The sequence below is a fragment of the Gasterosteus aculeatus genome, chromosome 11 (assembly GCF_964276395.1).
Source record: "Gasterosteus aculeatus chromosome 11, fGasAcu3.hap1.1, whole genome shotgun sequence".
In the NCBI taxonomy this organism is placed as follows: domain Eukaryota; kingdom Metazoa; phylum Chordata; class Actinopteri; order Perciformes; family Gasterosteidae; genus Gasterosteus; species Gasterosteus aculeatus.
The window spans coordinates 6,041,820-6,069,803 of record NC_135699.1 but is presented as its reverse complement, the minus strand read 5'-3'; the positions used below and the strand labels follow the sequence as shown (position 1 = coordinate 6,069,803).

Genomic DNA, 27,984 nt, shown 5'->3' with positions numbered 1-27,984 from the left:
TAAACACCAACTGGCCCAACCCGTGATGTACAATAAAACCATATCGTGCTGAGGACCTTTTTATGAAGAAGAAACTTACACTAAACAATGAGACAACAAAACCTGTTTACTGTTTATGAGCAGCTCTGTTTCATGATATTCTTCATGCATGTTATTTTTAATCCAGAAACAACAAAAGCGAAAGTGTAAGTATGAGAGCCCCTTTCCCCTAACTCATGTGACGTACAGGGAAACAGCAATGAGTCATGTAGGTCACGTTACCAAACACTGCCAAGTATCAACTGCCGTTATCACCGACCTCCTGGAACTTGAACAGCTGCAACAAATGAAAAGCCAGGCGGGTTCACAAAACCACAAAGTACACCAGAAGATTCACTGATATACTGTATAACACATAGAAATAACTTGCTCCAAAACAGCCTCTCGTGGCCTGTAGAAGCAGAACAACACTGCAGATTTTAAAAAGGCTGTTTGCATTTGCGTTTTGAAATTATTTTTACTGGGAGTGCTTTCTGCGTCAGATTGACGCACCCATGTTTAAGAACACACGTGTTCTTAAAATGCAGAATTGTTGGTACCTGTGTTATAATGAATTGTACGGACGTCTTTAAGCTAATTGTTAAGTGTTCGATATGTACATTTTATGGGCATTTTACAGTTCCTTACACATTGCAAAGGTAATGTGAATTAAACTTTTATTGAGAATGGGCACAGTTCTATGCTCCTCAGCACCTCCCTCTGTTACACTCTCAACAATGCGCCTATAGTTCTTTGAACAGACAAAAGGTTCCAGTTGGGAGTAATGCAGAGATAAATGTGGCCCATATCGAAAGCAGACAACTGTTTCTGTCTTGATTCCAGTAATAAATGTCCTTGTTGTTGTACTTTGACAAAAGGAAACGGAAATCCACCACCCATTTCCTGCCTTATTGAATTCAAACATACCTGTCATACAGAAGCAAATCTCCAGACAAAGATCAGAGCACTATTTTCCACAATGTGTTGTACAGGATTACTATATTGATTACTATATAGTGACATTGTTATATTTCATAACCATGGGTACATATTATTGTGTCAAAGTCCAAGCCGGATTGTAGTTTGTAGAAGCGTGCAAGTGCTAAGTTATTGGACCAGCAATCGTCCCTGAATTTCACACATGTTCTCACTAATGCTCCAGAATAAACACCTTATTAGTTAAAGAATGGATTCTGTCCACACTGCTACAGGCTGAGAACACCATGACAGCTGAAGCCAAAAACCATCAAGGTGACGGACGTAATGTTAAACTTGAGGCTTCCAAGCTTCATGCAGCACATCTGTACTGCAAATGCAACGGCTCATACGCTCAGCATCGTCTTCAGTGCTAGATGGTGACTCAACAGACATCGATCTAACCTAACTAAGAAGAAAAGTGGTGCTGTACAATGGTCTGATGTTAGGACAAAATGTAATGTTTATTTACACATTTTAACAGCTGTTCAGGGTCTTTGATGTGTGTCCAAAATGTTCTTTTCAAAAGAAAATTCAAATCAGTCCGTTATTGTATCAGCCACATATTGTTTAACTAATAATTTACCTTAAAAAAACGTATGAAGGCTTGATAAACAGTCCTGTAGCCTGAACACATTACAGGTGCAGTGAAAAGGTGCACTTTTATTTCAAAAGGACACCAGTGGACAATTTCAGGCTACCATCGCACCTGTAAATCTTTATTTATGTAGAATACGCTCTGATGTTGAACGTCATGCATATAATAAGTGATTATGTACTGTGTGAAAAAATGAACATCCATTCAAAATACATATTTTTTCAGTCAGTCAGCTGTTCTTAGTATAATTACTACAGGTGGGACACATTTCAGTCACTTATAAATCTTTGTTATTGATCAATTTAAAAAGTAATTAATAATTAATTGTGTTATTAAAAAGTTGTTTATAATCTATAAAAGCATGGCAGGAACATAGTGCAGACAGGGGGAAGGTCAAAGGTCAGGTTCAGGAATCAGTAGCAGGATCTGGTCTTTGATCAGAATCACATGAATCCTGGCCTCAGGCCACCAGAGGCCTCCACAGCTTTATCAGGTCAATAGAGTCACAGCTCTCCTTCAGGGATACTTTCACCGTCTAAACTTTAATCTCTTCCTCCTCCTCGGTAAAGGCATGTGGGGTTTTGCGGCTTTGGGAAGGTGCAGGAGACGCTGTGTCGTCGCTCTTCCTCGTTCCCTTTGTGAAGGACCCTCCGCCGTAATGACGAGCCAGCACGTCAGCTGCCCTCTGGAACCTTTCGGCCTCAATCGCAGGCTCGACTCTCTGAGGAGACCCGGCGAACTCGTTCGGTGTCCTCGGGGACCCCGTCCCCGAGTTCCCGCCCCTGATGTAGGACCCGCTGCCCATAGAGGGGTTGGGCGAAGTCGGCCCAGGGGTCTGCACGGGCGTTTCTGTCAGAGAGCTGTCGTCGTCTTCTTCCTCTTCCTCTGCAGCCTCTTCCTCACATGCTGTGTGTCTGGAGTTGAACTTCTGAAAGCAGCTCTGGTTGTCAATCAAGCTCAGTACCTCAGTCATAAGGGACGGGCCGAGGTCCACGGTGAACGAGGAGAGGGAGTCTGAGCGGGTCATTTTGAGGCCTCCGCTTTCTGCTAAAGAGCCTTTCTGGAGGTCTCCATCTTGAAACTGTCTGTCGAGGCGAGAGAGGCGGGGCAGAGTTACAAACCCAGACTGCAGACCTGCAAACAGGCAGAAGAGGAAAACGCACTATAGTCACTGAAACTGTTACATGCTACATTTCAATCGGAAGCCACATTGTGAAGAATAAACCTGTGATAACAATCTAAAACATAATGGACAGTTTTAACACCACAAATACCCTTGAGTTTGAAATCAGATGTTGAAGACTCCATCTGCACACATCGTTTCACTTTGAGGTTTTAGAATTTATTTTCTGTCGCCATATGCCAGAGAAAGACAAATGTATGTGGCAGTTACAGGAGGGACGACATCATCACTTCTCTGTTAAAAGAAGGTATTTGTTCAAACTGAAGAGAAGTCAACCTTAATCTGGAGAGCATAATTGAAATAAAATACCAACTTTGACTGTTATTGCAAATACTACACCAACCATTTTCAACATACTGTATTTATTTTAATTTTGAGCATTTAAAGAAATAAACTGATCAACAGGAAATACATTAAGTGCACACTATTAAATAAAGCGATGTCCTGTAATTGAATTCTTTCACCACGGGGTGGAAGTGTTTAACAACCCAGCAGCTCAATACTGAAACGTCCATGCAGGGACAAAGAAACATGTCTCTCTGCTGGACTAAATGTTACAGACAGTAGAAAACAGCAGGACAACGTGAGCACGTTACGAGGCCACTGAAAGGAAAGAAAGAAGAACAAGAGAAGAGGAAGCAAATATGAAGTAACTATTTGGGAGGGTATGTGTGTGTGTACATGTATATATATTTCCTTTAATTTATAGTGTACCGTTTGCCGTTTCTATTTTTTCTATTTGTTGTGTGGGTATTGTGGCTCTTTTGGGGATCTTCTGCTTTCGTCTGATCCAACTCGTATCTCCTCACAGCGATCTGTTTCTTTGTTATATTTGTAAATTCTGTATTCGGTGGCAGTTCGTCACAGTTACCCACCTCCAAGTGATACGCAACTGAACGCAATATCCTGTTAATCCTCGCCCTTTTGAGGCAGCCATGTTCTCCTTTTCTGTCTGGAATGTGTTGTAAAATCAATAAAAAGATTTATAAAAAAAAAAAAAGTGAAGTTACTAGAAACTTGCTATGACGCTTCATGACGGGATCAAAGACCCTGACGAAGGCCTCCAGTTGTAACATTTATGATCGGAGGCTATACTTTCCTTTTGAATCCTCCACCTGATGAACATTGATGACAAAAAAAAAGCCCCTATATCTTTGAGCTCACTGAATTTCTATGGCGGCGCCGCATCACACACTTATGACACAAATTGCTTACGAATTGGTCGAGTTATCTGGAGACAAAAGAGGGGATCTCCAGTCCACGCTCAGCACACTGCTGCCTGATGAGCTCTGATTGGCTAGCAGATATAATGAACGCTGTATTTATGCTGTGCATTCAGGCAGTGACACACACACAGAACAGGTAAATGCCCCCTAAGTTTCTTTCCTTCTCCCAAAACCAGCTGTGTGCGTTTGTGTTTATGGACCTAATTGTGTACAGGTGTTGCCTAGGTGACTCCAGATGACTCAGAAGGAGCCTGCATGTTTGCTGGTTGTCGTGGAGGAATGTGGGAGTGCTGTTGAAAGGAGGGAAACCTCACTCTCTCTGTCGGAGTATTCAGCAACATTTATAGTCGTCCCAGCAGCTCGTTATGCGGTTTTGTCTGCTGGAGAGCGATCGGCGAGAACCGAAACGATGCATCCATTAGCAGTTTGTTCCTTAATTCATGGTAACTAATGTAGTGCTGGTCTACCACTCAGCTGCAGCCCATCAGGTATTGATCCATCCAGACACTCCACACGTTAGAAAGATGTTCTGAGCTTCTAACTGATGATTATGAGATTGTTGCCAAACCTCGACCCGTCTTTTACAAAAAAAAACCTGAATCTGTCACCATCCAGAAACTACCTGTTTGAATTGTTTCTCTGGAGCTTTTTTTTCCTGTTCGTCCTTTTTGTTGACGTGTATCCACTACATAGATCGTCTAATTTGACACGTTTAGTTGGCAAATGTTGCAAACGTGAAGTCAAACTTAAGCTTCAATCAACAAAAGCACAAATAAAAATAAAATAAAGAATTGTGAGACAGTTGGTTTCCATGGACACAGTCCCATGCAGGACGTGACTATCGATGCCTCACCATATGTGCAGAGGGACTCGTCCGTTGAGCTGATGGAGCTGGAGAACAGCACCCGCTGGAGGCACCCGTTAGGGGAGTCCACGTTTAGCTGGGGCAGGGAGATGGCGTTCTTGATGATGGGTGAGACGTCCGGCGGCGCGGACGACAAGTCGCGGGAGCCCCCCCTCGGCCGTGGCACGGAGTTTTTCCGCACATGCCCAAAGGTGCGCGTGAAAAACCTGCTTGTCCTGGAGCTGGCCGAATCTGGACTTCCTGGCTCCCCGACGCCCCCGAAGCTGCTGAGGAAGGACGTGTCACCAAACACCTCCCCGCCGCGGCCAACGTGCATAGTGTGCCGGAAGTCGGCCAGCGGCGGGCCGATCATGTCCACTGAGAGTTCGCTCTTGAAGCGACGTTTCCCCTGAGAGCCGGACACGAGGCCTTTAATCCCCGGCAGTTTTCCCATACTCATGGTGGCGGAAAGGTTCTGTGATTTCCCTTTAATTTGGTTGCGAGCGTCTGAGCTCAGAGAACATCTCAGTCAAGTTTAAAATCCAGTTTACGGGCCACTGTAAAACCAGAGACGGAGAACAATGGGATTAAATGTGGGGACAGCGAGAACCAGAAGCACAAATATGCGGCTGCTCAGTCGGCAGAGAATGTGTGAATAATCGATTCTCCACGCGGCCGGAGGGAACCATTTATCCGCTGGCGGCCTACGGTTTCCCTTTGCGCTCTGAAAGATGCCAATCTCTCTGCCAGCACGGCACAGCTCGCTTCTACTGCACAGTAGATGACAGAATGACACAGGCGATGAACTATGAGGCCACACTGTTTCCTGTGGTTGCCACGGCTCATGCGGTTGGAGGGTTTGGGACTGGCTGGACTCTTCTTCACATTTGGTTTTGCCGTTGACGGTTAAGAAATACAGAATCCCGCCAGGACTGCAAATAAACTGAGACGGGATCTCAGCCAAACAACTCAACGTTGTTTTGTGAGAAAACAGTCATGAAATAGACTGATGTTGTTGCCTGTGACCAATTCACTTGACATATTTCAGGATTCGGCGTCTGTCTTGTTGTCAGTCTCAACTTACATTTTACTCGCATCACTAAACGGATTAACTCCCCAGGAAGCCGTTAAATCAAAGTGAGCCCGGACAGTATTGTGCACAAGCATATGCATTTATAAATAGGCCCATTTCAACAAGAAAGTGGCTTCCCTTCCTCATGATTACTTAGTTTTCAGATTAGTTTACACGGTAAAATAGTTTCTCTGTGATGTTGCACTTTTGAAGACAAACTGTCGACACAGAAGTACCTCGATTCCATGGCTTACTGGCAGCGGGTCCCTTTTGGCACGTGTCCTCAATACATCTCAACTTTTAGGAGGATCCTGTGTGTCTCAAGTCCAGACAGAGAGCGCTTGTAGTCCACTGCCACGCACCGTCTCTCCCACTTAAAGACGTTCATGCGTGTGAGGCACCAAACGGTCCACGGGACATCCTGTCAGCAGGCCCGGCGCCCCGCGTCTTTGTTTGTCCTCCCGTTCCCTTTGGTCCCTCTGAAAAACAAAAGGAAGAAGAAGGGTGAAGCTTTCTAGAAAAGGGTAACAAAGTGGAGCGCCGTAATCCAGCGACTGTTTCGCTTGCATCACCAAGGAGGAAAAAAAACACGGCTCATCCAGGATTGTCCAGGCATTGGATTAGCTGCTAATCCCTTCTGTCTCCCCCCCCCCCCCCCTCTCTCTGACTCCCCCACTTGCTCTCTGCCTTCTTCAATCCACTTAGTTCACCAACAGGGTCCAGTAAGGGGGTCTTCTGTGTTTTAATTCAGTTCACTTCCGGCCAGCCGGGAGAACAGACGGAGAGAAAGGTCAGCGAGACACGAGAATAAAGAGTGAAACAGGAGCGTGCAGGTGCACATGAACGTGTCAGGCATCTAAACCTTTGGATTGATGATGAATGCTGGTAATGATATTCTCTCTCTCTCTCTCTCTCTCTCTCTCTCTCTCTCTCTCTCTCTCTCGGCTGCATGCGGAGTCAGCAGGTTCTCAAGAAGTTGTTCAGAGACTGAACTTGACGAATAAAACACAAGGACAACGGGAACTTTTGTGTACTTTCTAATACATATTCAATTCAGTACACACATTTTCAGTTCAGTTTTATTTATATCTGCTTTAGCATAGATGCATTCAATAGATAAGTACATTGATAAAGTACATTGATATTTGATAAAAGAGCACAAATGCAGATTTTAATGGTTTTGGTTTTGGTTTTTTCCCTTTTCAATTTTTTTTTTAATTTAATGACGTTTTATTGACTAAATAAAGTCAATAAAAATGAAAACAAATCACAAGCCCCATGTCTGCACATGTTCAGCCACACAGATGCCGGGTCCATCGCCCAGATTTATACAGTAACACCATAAATCCACCTCTCCACAGAGGACAAGGACATGGCAAGCAAAGCTGAACTCCAAACATGTGACCTCCCCAAACTACACAGGATTTGTGTCGCAGGAGTTACCAGTTCAAACTGCTGCCCATGTGCTGGTGCCACTCTTACTGGGCTCAGATTACCCTCCCTAAATCTTTAACTAATCCCAGTTTTTCAACAGCACAAAGGTTGAGTGGCGGCCGTCGTGGGTGGGTATTCCCTGTATGTATAAATAGGGGAAAATAAAAGGGGAAAGTATGGGTGTGACAGAATAAGTACTCGAGTGAGAGTGATATACATAAGGAGGAGGGAGTGGCGGTACGATGCATTTTAGCTGTTTTGCCAGACCGCTTCTGATCCTTCAGCTCAATGACATTTAGCTTAAGGGGGAGATTAGTGCCTGTGGGGCACGGGAAGGTGAGAGGCAGATAAACATTATCGAGGGAGACAAACATCCACTGTCCCAGTCAACGACAAGTTTAGAAAAAGTCAAATCATACCAGAAATTTGATCTCTTAGGGTTGATAACCTTTAAATACAATTTCCATCTAAAAAACGTTTTTCTCTTTCATCCATCCTTCCTTTTGCTGCTGCATCAAAGGCATCGCATGATAATTCTCAGCTTTACATGCAGTAATTAACTTGTTTTCTCCTGCATTTGTAGCTGCCATTTGCCTTCACCCCCAGATTAACCTTTTATATGGTTTTCCGTCTTCCTTTACAGTTTTGTGAGCAGTAAACGCAGCTCAACGCAGACCTCTTCGTGTACAATAAAGTGTAAATACCAACAGAGAAATTCTCTCTGGGGACTTTGTTCAGAATATTGGCATCATTAAGGATACATAAAGACTTTCATATGTGCTCAACATGTTGTACATCCGTAAATTGTACCTGCCGGCATCCACCGAAAAGTGTGAGCTGAGTGCAGAGACAGGAAAGTAAAATGGTAACAGCTTGGAATGGGAGCAGACCGGACACCGTCTATTATGGCCGTCAAATAAAGGATCTGAGGACGCTGATGGAAAACACATTTTTACCTCATGTCTTTTCTCTTTTTTTTGTTTCCCATATCTGTCCATCCCTGCTGCAGGCAGATTTGAGGTGTAAGTCAAACATCTGGTAACACAGAGCCACAAATTGCACAACTGGGCTTTGGTGACATTTGATGCACAGGGCTGTGTGGCATGGGGTCAGCGCTGAGGTTGCCTTTTCCACTGGACCGGACGGCCTTTTACAGCACGGCACCGAGAAACTGTGGTTGAGGTCAGTACAGCCCGACCATTACGCATGACTCCAAAAATACAAAATGCACTCAGTCGGTTTACAACGGTCGACTGCTGCGACGTGGCAAAGACACGCCAAAGCCCGGCAGGTATTTATGGTGAGTGTCTCCACACTAATAATGTTATCTGACCGCAATGACATCTGTCATGAGAATAATGCTATCTGATTGTGATTTGGGGGTCATGACATTGTTTGACGTATCAGACTGTGTCAATATCATATCTGAGAACTGCAACGTGTAAATTATCTTCCTGTTCACATCCGCTCACACTTTCCTTAATTCACTAAGTCGACAAAATAGCTCACAAGATGAAGCATTTCAGATAAGAATTTTCCACACGATTGAACTCTTCAACTAGTGCAATGATTCATTTAACAGCACAAAGAAATCATTTCTAAACAACAGCAGGAAACCAAATCAATCTTTATGGTCAGCTTTCATCATGGATCATTTGTTTAATGTTAAACCAGACTTTTTTCACGTAGGATACATTAAGCAAAGCAACATTGAAACAGTGTAAAAGTCAAAGTTTTACGTGTGTACGTGGTGTCCATTTCCATATAACTCACTATTATCTGCTGATGAAGAGGATGTACAGTTACATCATTTAAGACTTCTCATTGCAAACACTGATTCCAGGGTTTCCCACAGCTCTCAAGTTTGCGCGCCCGATGTTATTTATTGCAGCTTTTCACACATATATCGATTGTGTTTTTTTGACTGAACTTTTAAAATGCCCGAAAGACACGCAGTTACTATTTAACCAAACGAGTGCGCGGTGATGGACGCACGTGGGCAAAACGGGGCGAAAGTTGCTCGTGAACAAGTGATTTTAAAAGAGATCGAAACTTTATGCGCAATTCTGTTGCGACTGCGCTCTTCTGTGACGGACAGAGAAACGCACTCGGCCGACTAAACTGGATTAAATGTTGTCTGAGTGCTAATTTAGTGCTGTTGGTTTATGCATCGAGTTCTCGTCATGCAAGATAAATCAAACACAGTTATTCGCAAAGTTTCCAGAATTGTCTTACCATCAAATAAAGTAGTCCCTCCGTGCAGACCTGCTCTGCGTCATCCTCCCGGTTTGCGGTCCGCACCGCGAGCCTCCGCCTGGACATGAACTTTACATCCGTGCAGCTCTCACAAGTGGGGTGGATGGAGAGGGAGAGGAGAGAAGAGAAGGGGGAGAGGGAGAGGAGGGGGAGAGGAGGAGAAGAGAGGGAGAGGAGGGGGAGGCAGAGGAGAGGGAGAGGAGAGGAGGGGGAGAGTGAGAAGAGAGGAGGAGAGGGAGAAGAGGAGAGGGGGTGAGGGAGAGGGAGGAGGAAAGGAGAGGAGGAGAGGGTGAGGAGGAGAGGGAGAGGGAGGTGGAAAGGAGAGGAGGAGAGGGAAAGGAGAGGAGGAGGAGGAGGAGGAGGAGGAGGAGAGGGAAGCCTGAAGGAATAAATAAATAATGGAAGGTAAACAAAGTCCTCATATGAGAGAGAGCGGTTGAAGTGAACGACTGAAGTGTGTCCTCTGCAGTGTGTGTGTGTGTGTGTGTGTGTGTGTGTGTGTGTGTGTGTGTGTGTGTGTGTGTGTGTGTGTGTCTGTGCGTGTGTGCAATTTTTTTCCCATACTGAATGTTTAAGTTAATCGTTTAGTGTTTGTCGAGCAGAAGAAGTCATGACTCACCACAGCAGATCATGCAAACTTTCAATTTGAGAAATAAACATGGAAACACGTGTTAAAGACATAAAGGCACGACAAAGAAAAAACATTCTCATGAGAAGCTGATGTCAAGCTTGGTTCCTCTCAGTCTGCCATTGCGTCATACAGATGTTTAACATGTGAACCCTTTCATCTAACTGCAATGCAAACAAAAACACACACACACACAAATACAAACACAGACACAGTTCGTCCTGTGTGACCTTGTAAATGGGATCTCTTAAGAGTTCCCGTGGGTGTTGTTAACCTCTCTTCTCTCGGTGACCCCTCTTCACCTCATCCTTCAGATCAACACCTTTCTCTCTCATGCAACAACAAAACAAGCACGTCTAAGGAACATCAACATGTGTGGTTTCACTGATTCCTTACGGACGACGCTCAAGTGCTGAAAACAGCTCAGGCGTCCCAAGAAATACAAAATAAAAAATAGTCAGGAGATTAAGGCGCGGCCTATTTAACAGCGGAATGGAATAAAGGAGAGAAGGAAGCCGAGTGAAGGCAGGAAAAGGGTCTGAGGGTAATCGACTCTAGGAAGGGGAGAGGGGAGGTTTAGATGTGAAGGGTGATCGGCCTTGACAACAGTCATGAGAAATGAGGGATCTTCTTCGCCGTAGGTCTGAAGAGGGCGAGCGGCTCTTGTTGACAACAGCTGCAAAGCATCAGCGTTTCTCTGATGAGCAGTGAGTGTGAAGGAAAAGGAAAACCAGAAGTAAGAAGGAGTGATGCAAAGACGGAGAGAGCAATGACAGGAAAGTCAACACCGTAAACTGTAAACATGTTGTCTCTGGCAGATTTCAACCTATATTTAAGAAAATGATGTATTAATGTTGGAGCATAGAAGTAGCTGAGCAGCATAACAATGTTATCCAACGTGAAAAAACAGGCCGAAGCCTGAAGAGCACAGCATGAGATGAAGAAAGAGAGGAAGGAGTGCTTTAGTGAAACAGGATGAGAAGTCTCTGAAACAGAACAAGATTTACTTCACAGGAAGTGGATTTCTCACAACGAGGCAGCCGAGAAGCTTTGACAGTCTTCAGACATTGAAACTCATTTGGTGTTCAACCACTCTCTACTAATGCCGTCCCTCGGACACGATAAAAACACGTCCGAGCAGGTCAGGTATGCATGGGGTGGTTCCACTTCACCAGAGCATTACTCTTCATGGTGGGTCTGCTGATTCTGGACGTTTCAAGCTTCTGTGAATCCGGCTCCTGCTCCGGAGTTCAGGTCCACATTAGACTCCTGTTCTCATAAAGACCCAGAAGTGCATTAGGAGAACCCCGTCCGGGAAGTGGGACTGTCCAGTGGAAGTGAGGGGGGGAGAGTGTCGTGTTGAGGTTGATCTATGGAGGGGTACATGAAAGAAGTCCACCCCTGTGTCTTTGTCTGGACTGCGCTCCCGTTTCCGTGGATTCCGACTGGCCAGGAAGCTGAGTGTTGGCCAACAGACAACAGAGTGTTGTAATGTCAGTGCTCGGTGCTTTCTGGAGTACAATAATAAAAAGGGGCCTGAAAGACCTCACTTAGTTCTGACTGTCACTGAGTGAAAGGCTTTTATCAAAAAGATCCAGAAAAATAACTTTTCTCACCTTCTCTGCACTCCTCTCAGGAGGAATAAACTAAGGAACCAATGGACGCCCCAAAAAACATAAATTAAGAGACACTTCTCAAATCACAACATGATCGGATTCCCAGCTGATTATGCAATTATCTGGTAATAGAGAGTTTCATATTTTATTTCATTGGTCTAAATACTATTCAAAGTAGAATAATTAAGGTCCATCTTTGTAGTTAAGAAATTAACTTAACGTAATTTTGTTTAAATACAGCAACTTCAAATATTCCCAAATTGTATTAAAACAGTGACGACGTGGGATAAAATCTACTTTCTGAAATGAATCCCACAATGTTACTGAACAAATGTCATGGATTTAAACGTAACAATAGTTGTACCAGTCAGCGAAATACCCCAAATCTATCTCATCTCATCTATAGTGTGTCATCTATTGTACTGATAGTTTTCTGTCTTTAGACCAGGAATGATGACTCGTCATTCCCATAGTGGTCAACTATGGAATACCTTAAAGGCAGATCCCAGTATGAAGCAGTAAACTGAGGAGCTGGGAGAATGTTCGGCGAGGTCACAGTGACTCAGCGAGGGTTAATCCTTCGTCCATGTATGTCAGCCTAGAGGGGGGGGTGGGGGGGGTGCATATGATGATGTCCGGGAGAGCTCGTAAGCATTGAAACCAGCTATTGTGCTTCCAGACGTGCACACAGATGCCAATGGAGCTACATGGAAACAGACACCCAATATTGTCCGGGGGGGTTTCAGGAGACTTAATGGCTTCCTGATAACAAAATGAATAGCGTTCATCCCCGAATCCTGCTGTAAATTGTGATTGATATCCGGGTTTGTGGGATGAGCATAACAATAATCAGTTTGTGAGACTGCAGAGGCAAACACTGTTCATTAGAGCTTACCACACAACTTACACAACCACTCTTACTTTACTGTTATCATTCCCAAGAGGAAGGCAGTTTGTTTGGTTGATGCCAGTTAAAGGAGTCGACGTATCTAAATGCCTATATGTGACTTCAGTGCAAGTAGAGGCAAACATGAGACCCATGGGCTTGAGTTGTGACCCCTGGACTTCCTCTGCAAGTCTGTCCATTTGGACATCATGCACAAATAGAAGCAAGAGCAACAACGCACACTCACAACACAGTATATGGACCGAAATGTACGCACATAAATACTCGTGCAGACCCGTCGACTGTTGGAAGCGTTGCGCTCACTGTCTGCTAAATGTAACACTGGCAACTTGGAGCATGTGGTTAGCAATAGTTGCATTTTTAAACCTGTGCAACGGGAAATTGATGTGTGGCGGTTGGTAAAGCTGTCCATGTCTGTAATGGTGGAGCTCCGATTTAGACAGCCGCGTAACACCCTGTAATTCAAACGTCTCGACTCAAACCTCACGGCTCTGGAAGGAGAGTGACAGGAACCAGAGCAGCAGGCCTTCGTTTTTTCTTTTTACTGTCTCTCTTCATGCCTGTGTGCACATTTCTGTAGAAGAGTCCATCCCCGAGCAATTCATACGTCACACTGGGAGTAATCCGGAGTCTGTGCTTCCTAGTTTTACGTCACAGCTGTTTCAAGCAGCAACTAACTGAAAAACTCAGTGGTTATTGTGATGTTCAGCCCTCGACTAAGAGTTGATTCATAGTGCCTTTAAAAGTTGTCTTCAGTTGCTCATTGATTGTGGCCAGCGCCCAGCATGCATGTTGATTTCCTCCCAGACGCTTCAAATTTGTCCAGATGAGGCTCCGTGAGGCCTGAATACACCAAAATCAGCCCCGTTGTCTCCGCAGGGCTTCAGAAAATATTTCCCACAGCAAGTCATGAAAGTTAAATCGTTCAAATAAAGCTTTTTCATGTTAATTCTGTGATAAATAAAAGAACCCTCTGGTTTTAGTCTTTTTTTTTCCCGCTGATTGTTTGTCCGAGCTTTTTGTTTGCTTCAATAATAATTACTCCCTGCACTCTGACCCGTTGCTGTATGCATGTTGATTCCATGTTAAACAGGAAATTGCAGGGTAATACTCTGGGATATTTACAAGATTCCTTTTTTTGGTCAAGGCACAATCATTGGCACATCACCGTCAGGATACAGCTTTTTGTCTATACAATTGAAAAAGGGGAGATAAACCGGTACATTTAATTTGTGCATATTCATTTCTCAGTCTGAAATTTGTCATGAAGCATTGTCGTCCAACCCTTAGTACCAGCAGGCTGATGGATGGAGAGCTACGGCCACAGAGGAAGTATAAATCACAGATTTAAATCCGTCTCGATTACTCATGCCCCCATCCCTCTCTTTCTCTGCCTCTGTTTTCTAAAAAAGTCAGAAAAGACGCATTCTTCAGTGACACAAAGGGGCGTCTCTGTGCGGCCGCCAGGCTTGAGTCACTGACGGAGTCATGGGGGTTCAGCTGTCGGGTGGGGTGGGGGTGGGGGGGCAGGCCTGTTGTGTGCTGGGCAGGACCAGTGTTGAACAAACATAGAAACGAAACCCACAGACACTGCTCAGGCCCTTGGCTTCCATGGTTGAATGATTATAGGGAATTCATTCGGGTGTCTGATTACATCTTTTGCTGAGACTTTCATGTGGGGGAGCCGGCACTCTGTCTTTAGCATTCACTTCACACAGATTCTCCCAGAGCGAATCTAAGAAACGTGCGTATTCCACAAAGTGCGGCAGTAATGGTTGTCACTCCCCATCCCGCTCCTGTGGAGCCTATCATTTCAAAAAGACATCGAACAGCAGCTGCTCACAGAAAAAGAGTCAATTTAAAGAGCTGCAGATGAAATCGCACAGCGCGCTTCAGGGAGTTCTGCACGGCCCATTTCTGTGTGACTGAACTGTCACAATATCACACATTCCAGGGTTTGCACACTGTGGGGTCCAGCGCTGCCGTCAATGGCTCCTCTGTGCCGCCGTCACCTCAGAGACAACAAGAAGAATGCTCATCCACTGCCCCCCCCCCCACACTCCCTACCTCCCCCCTCGACCAGGCCTGCCCTGCCGGAGGATGGACGGGTCCGTTGGAGGAAAAGGCAGAAAGTCTTTCCTTTATATCATGTTTAAAATCAATTTCTTCAAAGTAATGGAAGTTTATAAAAGATATAATGTCCCTGCATTGGACAAAAATATTTAAACATTTTGACATTTTGACTTCATGTTGGCATCAGAGATAAAGGCGTGCCGGTGCTCAGCGTTTTGTATCATTTAGCCACTTGTAGCACGCCATAATTCAAGTAAAACTTCAGGTAAAAGTATTTAGTGACATATTTTATGTTGTTGAACAAAATGTTTAAATATTTTTGTGTTAAAACCCTTTTCAGCCATCAAACCAAAAAACTATTTTATAGAATGGAAGGGGACCTGAAGTGCAAAAATGTTGACTTATTTGGGGGGTTTTGGACTCATTCCTGGAGCAGTGGGGCTCACAGCAAATTTCGGATTGACTCAGTGAGATTCAATTGGAGTTCATATTGTCCCAATCTTGTTAGTGTTGAATCAACTGTGGCAGAGTGGCTCTCCATGTTTTTGGGGTGTTCTGCATCAGGTGGCTTTCCACCTAGACTCCCCCCCTCCCACTGTGTGTCACCAAGCTGTGATTATTCATCCTGTCAGGTTGATCACGGGCCTGCTGAGGCTACATGAAGGAACAGCCCATCCACGGCAGGTGTGTCTCCTCTTCTCGGGGGTAAACTTTAGCGTCGGCAGTGTGACTGGTCTGGCGTGGCTGCTGCGGGGCCCGGCGAGGCTCATCTTGTTAAGTCATGGCGGTTTAAGACTTTTAGGTAAGTTTCGGGCAATGTTGTTTTGTATTCAGGCATTGGTAGCTTATGCGCTCTGTGTTTGCTATAGTCAGCCACTTGTCTGGCTGGAGGTCGCGGCCGAGGGAGCGTGGCTGCCGCATTGTGCGCGTGGCGTCCCATGTGCTGCACGGAGCGCCTTTTGTGTCTCCCCATTCCGCGTCATCGACCTGTCTGCCGACTGAGGTTGGAGGCGGAAGCGTGGCCTTCAAACCGGTGCAGTTCCCATTAGGCGTAGCATCCAATTCCTACGGTAGGCTGTCTCATCTGTACTGCTTAGATGTACATGGGCCTCGTCCAGCTGTTTCATAGACGCCTCTGTTACTTTTGATTTGCAGCTAAAGTGGCGTCGTTGTGGTTTAATCATTCCTTTCGTGTGTGTGTGTGTGTGTGTGTGTGTGTGTGTGTGTGTGTGTGTGTGTGTGTGTGTGTGTGTGTGTGTGTGTGTGTGTGTGGGCCTCCTGGCCGATATTACGTTACTAATGTTTGCTACTTTTGTTTTGACGAACAGGAGCTGTTGGTGCCGCTGGTAGGAGTGACTGGTTGATCCCGGTGGTGGTTCCCTTCATTTTTTCGTTGCAGTGCACCTCGGTGTCACTAGTTGGTGTGTGGTTTGTTTTTGTTTTTCACGTGTGGTGGAACATTAGGCCCCTTCCCCCTCAGCAAGTCCTCTCTGCCAGGGAGCCCTCAGCCCCCTCCTGCACGTTGCCTTCCATGGTAACCTGAATGACTGAGAACCTGAGAAAGATTTTATTGAACTTTGTGATCGTGACTGTATTTTAGAAAATAATTTGATATTAAAATAAACTTGTATAATTTTGTTTGTAGGATCACGTCCAGTACCGGTGTTGTCTGCACCTGTGTCCTGTCATTGACCTCAGACTGGTGGTCCCTGTTAATTCATGAGGTGGCGTTGTTGGCTTTTAGCCGTAAAATACAGATCTCCCTCTTCGCCACACAACACTTAACGAAGTGTTAACAAGTTAACTTTGTGTGTTAAATACACTGTAGGAAGAGTTAAATCCAACACCAAGAAGTGTGACACTGTTGTACAGTTACATTTCAAATCCATCAAGAGTTGCAAATAAATCCGATCATGTTAAATACACTAGAGTAAAAGTGTCCTTGACACTAATAACTCCAGTTCCTTGGTACAATTCATGTAACATTTGAATCAACTTTTCAACAACTACAACTTTGCACTTCAACACTTTTGCCTAACACCGGAAAATGTGTACGCTTTTATTTTGGCTACTTGTGTGAACCGACTTCGTCACGTCCTGGTTTGATTCCCATGCTCTCCATTATCAAATGCTGTTAACCTGCTTGCTCAAACAGGATGATTCCGCCATTATGTCACGCCTTTGCGATAACACTCACAAGTCAAGAACAATAATGCGCATTTGGGGAATGCACGAGTGGACAATCGGTGGTTGGAAGCGCCATCTAGTGCTAAAGGACACTGCCTCGGACATCGGTCCCCTAAAGCCCAAATAATCTGTACAGGAAATCCGCTAGCATTTGGTGATAAGAGAGACTTTTGTTTTCGCCAAGTGGCTGGTTGGGGTTGACCGTGGGTGGAGCAGAGGAGTGTGCCAAGGTGTGCGTAAAGCTGTGCGTAAAGCTGTGAGTTCCGCTTGTCTGGTGACGCCCCCGCGCGCTCTCACCTCACTGCTCAGTTTCAGTGACGCACACTGGGACCCGAAGGAGACGAGGAGGACTCGATGCCTCCGCTTGGTCTCATCTTCAGGACAGATTGAGGAGGTTCGGTTCGAGACATGAGCGGTAAGACGACGTTTTACAGTTCAGCAGTTGGCGTCTTTGACGAGTCGTAGTAAATGAGGCGGTACAAAGACTCGGGAGGTGTAATCAGTGATCATCATCGGTTTAATTCGGTCAACAGCAGGAAATAGACCTACACATATGGCAACATATAATCTACCACATGATGTCATTATATTGTGTATGAGTATAAACAACGCAATAACAGTCGGTGGAAAGTGATGTTTTTATGGAGAGAAAAGGTGGTGGTGTACTTTTATTTGGGGGGTGATTTCTATAGTAGTTTGGTTGTTATTAGATGAGATCACGAGCGTCAACTTATGAGTAGACGGAGATTCCAGAGCACCAGACCTGCCTCGACCTGCCCATCAGTCACATCTATAACAGAGCCTCAGGCACCTCAGTCTCATCTTCATTAAACAACACGGAGGTTAAATACTAATCAATACTACTAGAGAGAGATAAGCAGACATTTATATATATATATATATATATATACATGTTAATCTAATCATCAGAGGCCAGAGTATTCCAGACTGCAGTGAGATGTGAAGGAAGCTGGAGCTATCTGGGATTCCAAACGGCTTTTGTTAAGCCAACAGGAACGAGACGTGGAGCCTGCAGAGAAAACACGGCCTCAGTGGGCTTGTGTTCTTGTTCAGCGATTTCTCACTGGATCTGCAAGGCTGGCGAAATTTTTCCCTCCCTTGCATCACTGCTGACAGAATCAACCGTTACCTTGTTATCATCATATGAAATAATTAGTAGCTGTTTTTTTTTTAACACACTCCCGTAGTTGCAGGAGTACTCACATTCTCTAATTGCCTCAGTGTGAAATGAATGGAACAGAGAAGCCTGTGTGTTTTCACGTGTGAGTCAAAGCAGTATTTTCATTCCTGCACTCATGCTGAAGTCAAATGTTAATCGGTCAGACTTTTAATTCGGAGTAGTTATTCCCCCCTCTGCATCCCGTGGAAGATTTCCATTGAGGAGCTTTGTCTCATTCTTTCTCAATGCATCAGATAAATCCAGTAATCCTCCTGAAGAATGATGTCAATTAAAAAGGGCTCAGTGTTTGACAAAGAGGATCGTCTTGTATTGCGTTTTAATCAGGAAGACTAAAAACCTATTTCACAAGGAGGTTTCACACGTTTGCTTATGATGTCTTATCTTTGCGTCGAAAAGGTAACATCCAGAGGGAGTCACTAAATAACAGTGTGCCATAGTTTTTACACCAATCAAACTCTCTGATCTACACGTACATCTCCGGTCTCTTGGCAGGTGTTTGGGCAGAGGATGGGGACGAAGCTCAGGAGGAGGTGCGGTCCTGTCCCCCCTGGTCGGAGGAGCGCTGCGAGGAGCTTTGGGATAAGGTGGAGGGGGTACGGCACAAGCTCACGCGCATCCTCAACCCGGCCAAACTCACCCCGTATCTGCGGCAGTGCAAGGTCATTGATGAGCATGACGAAGACGAGGTGCTCAACTCCACGCAGTACCCGCTGCGCATCAGCAAGGCCGGTGAGAGGAGGAAAAAATTACCTGAAAACAGAGATTGTAAACTGAAAAGAGTAAGCCGTGAAGTGACCGGGACAGGCTGTCACGTAATGTCATTCCTCAGTCAAATCTGAATCCCATACACATCGTTCCAGTGTGATTTGGGAATTGTATAATCTCTAATACACAATGTAGATAAACTTCCATGACTGCAAATGTAAAAATCACAGAAAAATGAGACGAGGGGACAAGCAATAAAATCATCATATGCAACATCATACAAGAGATGAATGAGAGATTCTTACATTTCTGCATTTCTTGCCTTCATTAAAAAATGAAACACAGAAAGAAAGATGCTCAATATGCAATATGGTCAACAAATAGTCCTCAATGGTAAGCGATACAGTACATGCGGTACGGTTCTGTGTAAGGCCTCCAGTGGTCTTGCAGCAAGTTGTGAGCGAGGAACATGTGGGTAGATACATGTTGCAGTGAGCACAACAAGCGGGAACGAGGAGTGAGTGAGATAAAAATCAGCCATAAGTCAAAGGGAGTGCTGGGCTGACAGAGCGGGGAGTGGAGGACGATAAAGATAAAGACGAGGACCGGAGCACCGGGTTCATGTGTCTGTGGCCTCATTGTTCATGCTACAGCCGCTCATTCGGCACGGTGCACGTTTGAAGTGCTTATACGTGACTTCAGTGCACATGGCACTCGCATCAAAGAGGTAGCACTTTAAAAGGGGGGGGGATTCTTTTAGCTTTGATCATATTTATTTTCCACCTTTTGTTGAGCAGGTCGTTTGCTGGATATTCTGCGGGGTCACGGCCCGCGAGGCCTCCAAGCCTTCATGGAATCGCTGGAGTTCTACCACCCGGACCAGTACACACAGCTGACCGGAGAGCAGCCCACCCAGCGATGCTCCCTCATACTGGGTGAGGCTTCTCTGCATATGGAGGATGCCAGAGGTGTAGGCTCGGAGTTGAACTTCATTGAAGGGTTGAAAGGGATCAACTAAAAGGCATTGCAAAGAGAAGGAAATATCTTAACGTGGAACGAGAGTTTTGCATAAGTTGTTGGATAAGAAGGCTCTTTACTGGCACATATGAAACACATTCTAACACGTTTGAACGCTACATGGCCAAGTAAATCTGAGATACCAACTAAAAAAGTGATTTCAACGCACTCAAAGACAACTTTGCAGAGCTGAGCACACTATTAGTTCTTATTATAACGCTTAAGAGGATCTTAAAGAATGAAGGGGCGTGTTAAACAAACAGATTTTAGACCACTAATGGTCGCCAAGACAAACCTTGGAACGTATGCGTGTGGTTTACCGTGTCCACACACATTGACCTGTACTCATGACTCATGACCTGCACCTGTTTTTACACCCCAGACGAGGAGGGCCCGGAGGGTTTGACCCAGTTCCTCCTTCTGGAGGTGCGTAAGCTGAGGGAGCAGCTTCGTATCAGTCGCATGTACGAGCGACGGCTGTCTCAGCGCTGCCGGGTGGCAGAGGACGAGCGCAGCCTCGCCGACCGCAAAGCTCAGGAGCAGCGTCAGGACAGACTGCAGCTCGAGAGGTTTGTCTCACCGGATGTTTTTGAGATTGCTTCAAATCCTCCCTTTGCTTGTGTAAAGATCCCCAGCAACTGAGATTCAAATCTCTTGTTCTCGATTGTAACGTGTCACCATGAAGCTTCAGTGAGTGGTTTGAAACTACAAATCAATCCATAAATGAGTAACTTCAACGTCTCGGAAAGTACACGGCAGTGACGTGCGGTCACTGGAGGCAGGGCCTCCCCTTGTGTCATCATGAAGAAAATAACGATGATTAAAAAAAAAATATATATATATATATTTGTCCACTAATTTGTGATAGAAGTGTAATTATTAGATTCCAATAAATCCGATTATTGTTATAGTCGAAATCGATGAATTTCTGTATTTTCCTGTTCAAATACGGGAAGGCGGCAGCGCCGCGCCTCCTCTCCGATTGCGCAATCCCTCATAAAACCGGTTGAGCTGCTCATGTTTTTGCTCAGTTGGAGCACGTGCAATTAATGTCTCTATATGTCATATGGAACATTACATCATGGCTCAGTAGACCCCGTGACTCTCTCCCAACCAATCAGAACGCTTGATTTCATCTCCCCGTATTATAAAAGAACATCCGATACGGGATATGAAACATAACCAGTAGTCGAAGTGCGAGCAGCCAGTTGAATGGTGAATTTATGCTACTTTGTTGAATTCATATATTTGTGACTCTGACTTTGAAAGAGTCAGTGCCTCCCAGCCACGATCCTCACCGCACGTCACTGGCACTCGGTACGCCTTGTGTCGCGCGAGAATGAATCAATGAGGATTTTCCATCTTCAGGCTGCGTCAGGACTTGGAGTCTGCCAGTCGAGAGCTGGGCAAGCTGAAGGACAGGCACCTGGAGCAGGCTGTGAAGTACTCCAGGGCCCTGGAGAAGCAAGGGAAGGCCTCCACCCGCGAGAGAGAACTCCTGGGCCAGGTAGGCTGTGTAGGTTATCACCTTAGGACGTTAAAAGGAGGGTTTTACTCAATGCAAATGCTGGCTGTTGAGACAATAGAGTGGTCGAACACAATACCTTTGCTGGCTACCTTTTAGTGTGAGAAGGTCCCCAGAAGATCTTCTACCTCATTCCTCAGCTGATCCTTACTTGGGAAACAGCCGTTACTTGCTGCAGAAATGGCAAATTTGATATTATGCTACTCGTCCCCCAACTTGCCTCCCATATTGCTCTAAGCTTTACGGTGCTGGTTTGGGTGCACACAGGGTTTGTATTTAACTCAAGGGGCTGTTTTTCAGAGATGCAGTTACTTGGAAAACCATGTCGTACACAGGAAGGGAGATTTAAGTTCTTTAGGAAAGAGAAATAATAAATGCTATGTTTGATGGAACACATACTTACTTCATATTTACTCCGACTCCTTCATACAAAATGTCAGGGTGTGTCTTCATGTCTCCATACAGGTAGATGAGCTTCGGTCCCGCTTGACAAAGGCAGAGCAACAAGCAATCAACCCGGCAGGGAACACAACGCCGGCAAAGAGAAACAGTTTGCACTCTAATGGAAAAAAGGGTTTTCCACCTGCTTTGCCAAAAAAGCCGCTGCACCTCCCGGAGGTTCACGAAGCGGAGAATACAGGAAGTCTGATGAGGAACTCAGTCCCTGCCTCCGGAGTCATAGTATGTTTATCGTCATATGCTGTTTGTTATTATGTCATGAATCACACTTATTTTTCCTTATAATTTGTCCCTCGAGACAAAGATTTAAGCAGCTTGTTCTCGTTTTTAAAGACAGTGTTTCATGTTGTCAAAACGAGCTTTTCTGTTGTCTGCCTCAGGCCCTGATGGACATCCTGCAGCAGGACCGCAGGGAGGCCTCAGAGCAGAGGCAGGAGCTGTGTGACATCATTACCAGACTACAAGGAGAGCTGCAGAGCACCGAGGAGCGCTGGGAGAAGGTGTTTTTTCACTCCGTTAAAAGAGCTGCTGTTTAATGTTTGAATGGAGGTTGAGACGGTGAACTGTGTCTGTAGCTGGAGTCGCAGTGCGAGCAGCTACAGCTGAAGGTGAGAACTCTCCAGCTGGACTGGGAGACTGAACAGAAGAGAAGCGTCTCCTATTTCAACCAGATCATGGAGCTGGAAAAGGAGAGGGACCAGGTCAGTGCGTCTCCCCTGACTGGTTGTCGACCGTTTTCCCGCCATGCAACGTCTTCGTCACGTCCTTCTTTGCCTCTTTGGCTGCAGGCTCTGCGGAGTCGGGACAGCCTGCAGTTGGAGTACACCGACTGTCTGCTGGACAAGAACCGACTGCGCAAACGCATTGGCGAGCTGCAGGCCGACCAGGAGCAGCTGCGGAGCGAGCTGGAGAGAGAGAGGGAGAGGGGCAAAATGGAGCAGAGCAGCCCCGGTCTGCACCGTGTGAGTTCACGCCACAGGTCGGGAGCGCGGCAGCGGCGTCCCAATGCAGCCACACAACACGTTACATGATTCCCCCGTGTCTCCTCAGTCCCACCTGTCCCTCTGCAGCGAGGACCAGTGCTATGGCCCCTGCTGTTCCCTGGACCTGAGACCCCAAGCCAATGGCGGCCACCTGCTGCTACGAAAGGTCAGCTCCATATCGATGGTCTCACTCACATCCCGGCATCGCGGTCGTGATTGAAAGCTGAATAACCGACAATTATACATTTGTCACCTAATGCAGTGTAGCTACTCATTTGTGTGCCGTGCCCGCTACTGTTTTGGAGACTAAAGCAACATGTTTGAACGTTGTCTTTGTGGCATGCAAGGAATGTAGCTTTTGGACTGCAAGTTAAACATCTTCGGCTGCTGTGGGGTCTTCTTACTGTCTGGGGTTTGATACATTGTAGGATGTTCTTAGCATGCTGGAGCCTGCACAATATCTCTATAGCTACCATGTCAAACTGTTTTCACTCATGCTATCTGTGCCACAGACGCCATCGAGGGGCCAGGCCAATGAAAACTCAGATGGTAAATTGTGTGCGCTGACACCTGGTGGACAATTCTCCAATTTTTGCACAGAATGCATGTGCTGAAGTGCTCTATTTGTCGCCCACAGATTCTCGCTCCAACTCGGAGGAGAATCTCCTCTCATCAGTGAGTAACTCCGCTCTGCTCACTAAGAAACACGCGAAGGGAAGAATAAAAGAGGCAAAGGATGACGGAGTAAGAATCAGCGTATTTTGAATCTACCCCTCTGCCCGCAGACAGAAGACAATGAAAAAGAAATAAATCGACTCTCTACATTCCCCTTCCCACCGTGCATGAACTCCATCAACCGACGGTTCAACACTGAGTGAGTTAATCAGGCCCACATAACAATACACAATGGCAGCTTGATGGTTTACTCTCAATCTATAAACATCCCTTTTTTCTGCTCTCAGTAGGTTTGACTTGGATTCGTGGGGCAGTGATGACAACGATACCATTACAGGTAAATCCGATTACGTCGTGTTTTGCATCAACGACCATCCATCATGCGATGAAAAATCGCATTGACCTTTAAACGATTGTCTTGTGGTTTCGCAGCCTGTGAGCGTGAGTTACGAGGCTCTCCGGTGTGTTTTTTAAATGTATTTTAGGCGAGCAGGGTGAGCCTTCTTTGTGTGATTCCTGGAACTCGCTACATTCTCATCTCTTCCCCCCCGACCTGGTCAACCTGCCTGCAGTCTCTTCACAGCAGCCCGGTCCTGGTGTTTTCAGGTACAACATCGGGGATTTAATGCCTGTCGATTACAGCCAATAATTGTGACATGCAGCATGTGATGGCTTCCAGCTTAAAACACCAATGCCACTTCTACAGCACTCGGAGCAACATCTAACAGCTTCGTAGATAAGAATGATGATTTGTTTCAAATAAACGTCAAAAGTACCGGCCCTTTAGAACTTACATGACTGTAACACAACTGCAGGATCTGAAAAAAATAATTCTAGCAGACAGTAGGTAGTAGTTCAAACTTTTAGTAATTTGTCCAACGATTTGAAAGTGCAAATATTCCCAATATACACAACATGGGGATAAAATCTCAGAGCACAGAACAAGCCTCACACCTTTTGTGTGCGTAGACCAGACGACTGTTCTCTGCCTCGTGTGGACGTCACCTCCTCCTCATCTAATGCTGCCCTTCGCTGACATCTCTCAGGACACCCTTCCGCTCCCCTCCCTCGAGCCCCCCCCTCTCACCAAAGATCAGGAGAGCCAGTCTAGCGGACGATATTACAATAGTCGGAGGAAACCAAACGGGGATCTTCGTCAGCCACGTGAGAGCCGGTTCCCCGGCTGAGCTCTGCGGACTGAAGGAGGGCAGCGAGTTGCTGGAGGTGCGTGTGTCTCTGTGTAGAACGCAAGTCACGTTTGAGCTTTGTGTGGATGTGCATGCTTTACAAAGAGGAGGTGGGCTCCAGCTAATGCTTCTATGTGTACTATTTGGACACATGCACGTTACAGTTCTGTGGGATTCTTTGTGGGAACAGCCTAATTGACCGCGCATATTCCTCCTCCATGCGTTGTCCAGCTGGAGAAGGTCCTGTTTGGTGGTGGCAGCGTGCCGCTCGGCCAGTCCACCGCTGAGGTAGCCCACTTTTCTCTGCAGTGGTGGACGGAGCCTTCAACACTCAAGCACCAGAGCAATCCAGAGGGTGAGTCCGTTTTTCGTTCCACACTTCACATGAAACAATGATACGGTATTCTCGAAAGGTCTGTGCGTTCGCGTCTCAGACAGGTGAGAATAAGCTTTCCTCTCCTCTCGGTTCCCTGTCCCCAGCATACTCCAAGCTGTGCTCCCAGCTCTCGTCGCCCACTTTCATGGGTGCGGACTCCTTCTATGTGCGAGTTAATCTCAACATGGAGCCTTGCGGTGACACGCCGTCTCTGGCAGTGTCCTGTGATGACATCATACACGTCACGGACACAAGATATGATGGAAAATACAATTGGTACTCTTCCCTGGTGGACCCACACTCAGCCAAGCCCCTGCAGGCAGGAACCATGCCCAACTACAACAGGTACGGCAGGGGCAAGACCTGTTGATTATGCCAAGTGTAAGAGTAGCGATGACGAATATGTTTTCCAATACAGGGCACAACAGTTGTTACTCGTTAAACTACGAAAAATGGCCCTGCAGGAAAAGGATTTCAGAAGGAAGGTCAGTCCGCTCATATCGACCCACGGTTCCCTTTCAGTCACCATAACAAAACTAAACTGTTACATAAGTGGCGACACACAAACACTCAATGTTTATTTTTCTCCCTCTTCCTACATGTAGTTCATGAGGAAAGCAACCGGACGAGTACGACTGGTCAAGGCAGTGGATCCCAATTGCCGTGGGATTAGTTCCGCAAAGCCGGTCCTTTACACGCTCAGCAAACGTAAGATCCAGACACAGTGTCCCCAGAATGCAGCACCAGCTCTGTATGATGACTGGGGGTTAATGTCCACGTGTCCCCGCAGGTCACGAGGAGCACTTGATCCCGTACAGCTTAGTGCAGCCGATGCAGGTTCAGACAAAGCGGCCGGTCATCTTCTCCCCCTCTGTTCTCTCCCGTGGTCTCATAGAGAGGCTGATGCAACCTGCCGAGTCGGGTTTGAAGTTCAACACCTGCTCACCAGGTATGCACACAGCACACACTCTTATTGACCTGCCAAACAATGATGCACGGTTAACATCGCGTGATGCACCAGTTTCCTCTTTGTTTCCTGTTCCCCGCAGAGCCCATCCCGGCTTCAGAGACACAAGACAAGAGAGTGTTCCTGTTGGATCCCTGCAATCCAGAGGCAACTCTCGGAATACGGCTGCAATCAATACAGGACGTCATCAGCCAGGTAGGTACACACATTCGTGGGCGTAACTTTAAACTACATTCCAAGTCTCTCTCAGGCAATGATTCATTTTGCAAATGATGATGAATGCACACTGTCACGCATTGTCTAAATCTCTCTCCTTGCCTCAGGACAAGCACTGTCTGCTGGAGCTGGGGCTGGCCAGTGTCGAGGGCTTATTGAGACAGGGGGTGTTCCCCATCGTCATCCATATCCGCCCTAAGAACAAAAATCGCAAGAAGCTGAGGTAAGTGAACACTCGTTTTCACCAGGAGTAAAGTACATTTAGTTCAGTTCATTCAGGTTCACATGTAGGGTACATTTTCACTTCTCTCCTTCTGTGCACAGTGTGGTGTTTTTTTACCGTAAAGAAATACTTAATGTGTTTTCCTCTAACGTGACGCTACAACGCTTGAAACAGGAAGCTTTTCCCGCGGTGTGGGGAGGAGAGCGCGATGGAGGAGATGTGCCAGGCCGAGGAGCTGCAGCTGGAGACGTTGCCCCTGCTCTACTACACGCTGGAGCCCAGCTCGTGGAGCTGTACCGATGAGCTGCTGGCAGCCATATGCAATGCCATCCACGGCCAACAGAGGACACTGGCATGGCTCGAACTGGATAGGTTGCAGTAGAGGAGGAAAAAACGAATATTTATTTTCATTATGCAAACTACAAACTATATTCTCTTGGTTTGGAATCAATAATCTGACAGCTGCCAGCAGGTACCAAACAACAGCGAGAGGGTTTTCTGAAAAGATTAACGTTTGGTGTTTTATCATCATACTACAGTATTTTAAGGGAGAACGATTTGCAAGTAATCTTAATAATTCTAAAGAATTAGTATATTTGTAGCCAAGCTGGACTTGTTAAATTAAAACATATTTCACCAACTTTTTGCAGGAACCGTTGCCATACAGACCTCACTGAAAGTAGCATCACATTACTGTCCTTTAAATGCTCAAAGGATGACATAAGCTGACCTTTTAAGGCATTTTGGTCACTGGCTATTCCGTTATGGTGTGTATGTGAGCAGAAATATAAACCGTGTGGACGCGAAGAGGGATAAACTAGTTATAGGGGATTGTATTGTAAGCTGGGATGTAGTGTATGCAGTGCTCATCCACATTTTGTATTTGGAGTAAATACTGTGACCTTCTGGGACTGACATGGTGTTTGAGGTCTAAACCCAATAAACAGTTCATACTGAAAAGTATCACACAGACATAACTGTATTTATACAAAAAACGTTTTGGGGCTATTTTAGGGGGATGTGTATGACTGTGAGTAAGCTTGTGCTGCATTTGTACTACGCTGGACAGAAGTTGTACTAAATAGTGTTTTTTACCGCAAAATATATTTTTTAATTTTGTAACCTGTTTGATGATAGATAAATAAATGAATGCTGATGAAAATAGATGTGCTCAGTGAAACAACACACTGAATTTCATTGTTGGTGCTTTCATCTAAATATTACAATAATTGTTGCCCTGCAGTGAGTAGTACTAACAAAAAAACATATTACAAATAGTAGATTCAAAAGCAATTCCACTCAACCGGACTAAACTATATATGATTTTACTATTAAAATATGTTTTAATTAAAATTAACAAACTCTGTGCCACTAGGGTAAAGGAAATCCTTTGAAAAGTGGTTTGGGCAATCAGTGTCAATATTGTTTTTGTA

General features: G+C 45.7%; 2 protein-coding genes across 10 annotated transcripts; one reads left to right on the top strand and one right to left on the bottom strand.

Annotated features, from left to right (window-relative positions):
* Positions 1-1,433: 1,433 nt before the first annotated feature.
* On the bottom strand, positions 1,434-10,090 carry cdc42ep1b (CDC42 effector protein (Rho GTPase binding) 1b). 2 transcript variants are annotated; one of them, XM_040191501.2, is made up of 4 exons: positions 9,586-10,090; positions 6,153-6,395; positions 4,854-5,401; positions 1,434-2,725 (listed from the first exon to the last, which is right to left on the bottom strand). In XM_040191501.2, the coding sequence occupies exons 3-4, from the start codon at positions 5,302-5,304 to the stop codon at positions 2,127-2,129; spliced, it is 1,050 nt and encodes a 349-aa protein (XP_040047435.2). In that variant the 5' UTR covers positions 5,305-5,401; positions 6,153-6,395; positions 9,586-10,090; the 3' UTR covers positions 1,434-2,126. The 2 variants fall into 2 exon arrangements, with proteins under 2 accessions (XP_040047435.2, XP_077940769.1); XM_078084643.1 differs by having other exon boundaries at positions 6,171-6,395; positions 9,586-9,942.
* On the top strand, positions 8,378-27,713 carry LOC120828118 (caspase recruitment domain-containing protein 11). Of its 8 annotated transcripts, none has more exons than XM_078084631.1 (25): positions 8,378-8,532; positions 16,159-17,432; positions 18,711-18,947; positions 19,721-19,858; positions 20,323-20,509; positions 21,309-21,447; positions 21,931-22,146; positions 22,305-22,424; positions 22,500-22,625; positions 22,713-22,886; positions 22,975-23,073; positions 23,420-23,456; positions 23,545-23,582; positions 23,693-23,781; positions 23,873-23,919; positions 24,068-24,188; positions 24,629-24,806; positions 25,001-25,124; positions 25,250-25,490; positions 25,564-25,630; positions 25,751-25,853; positions 25,936-26,094; positions 26,195-26,307; positions 26,436-26,551; positions 26,726-27,713. In XM_078084631.1, the coding sequence occupies exons 2-25, from the start codon at positions 17,426-17,428 to the stop codon at positions 26,931-26,933; spliced, it is 3,084 nt and encodes a 1,027-aa protein (XP_077940757.1). In that variant the 5' UTR covers positions 8,378-8,532; positions 16,159-17,425; the 3' UTR covers positions 26,934-27,713. The 8 variants fall into 8 exon arrangements, with proteins under 8 accessions (XP_077940757.1, XP_077940755.1, XP_040047412.2 ...); XM_078084629.1 differs by having other exon boundaries at positions 23,870-23,919; XM_078084632.1 differs by having other exon boundaries at positions 8,438-8,650.
* Positions 27,714-27,984: the final 271 nt, after the last annotated feature.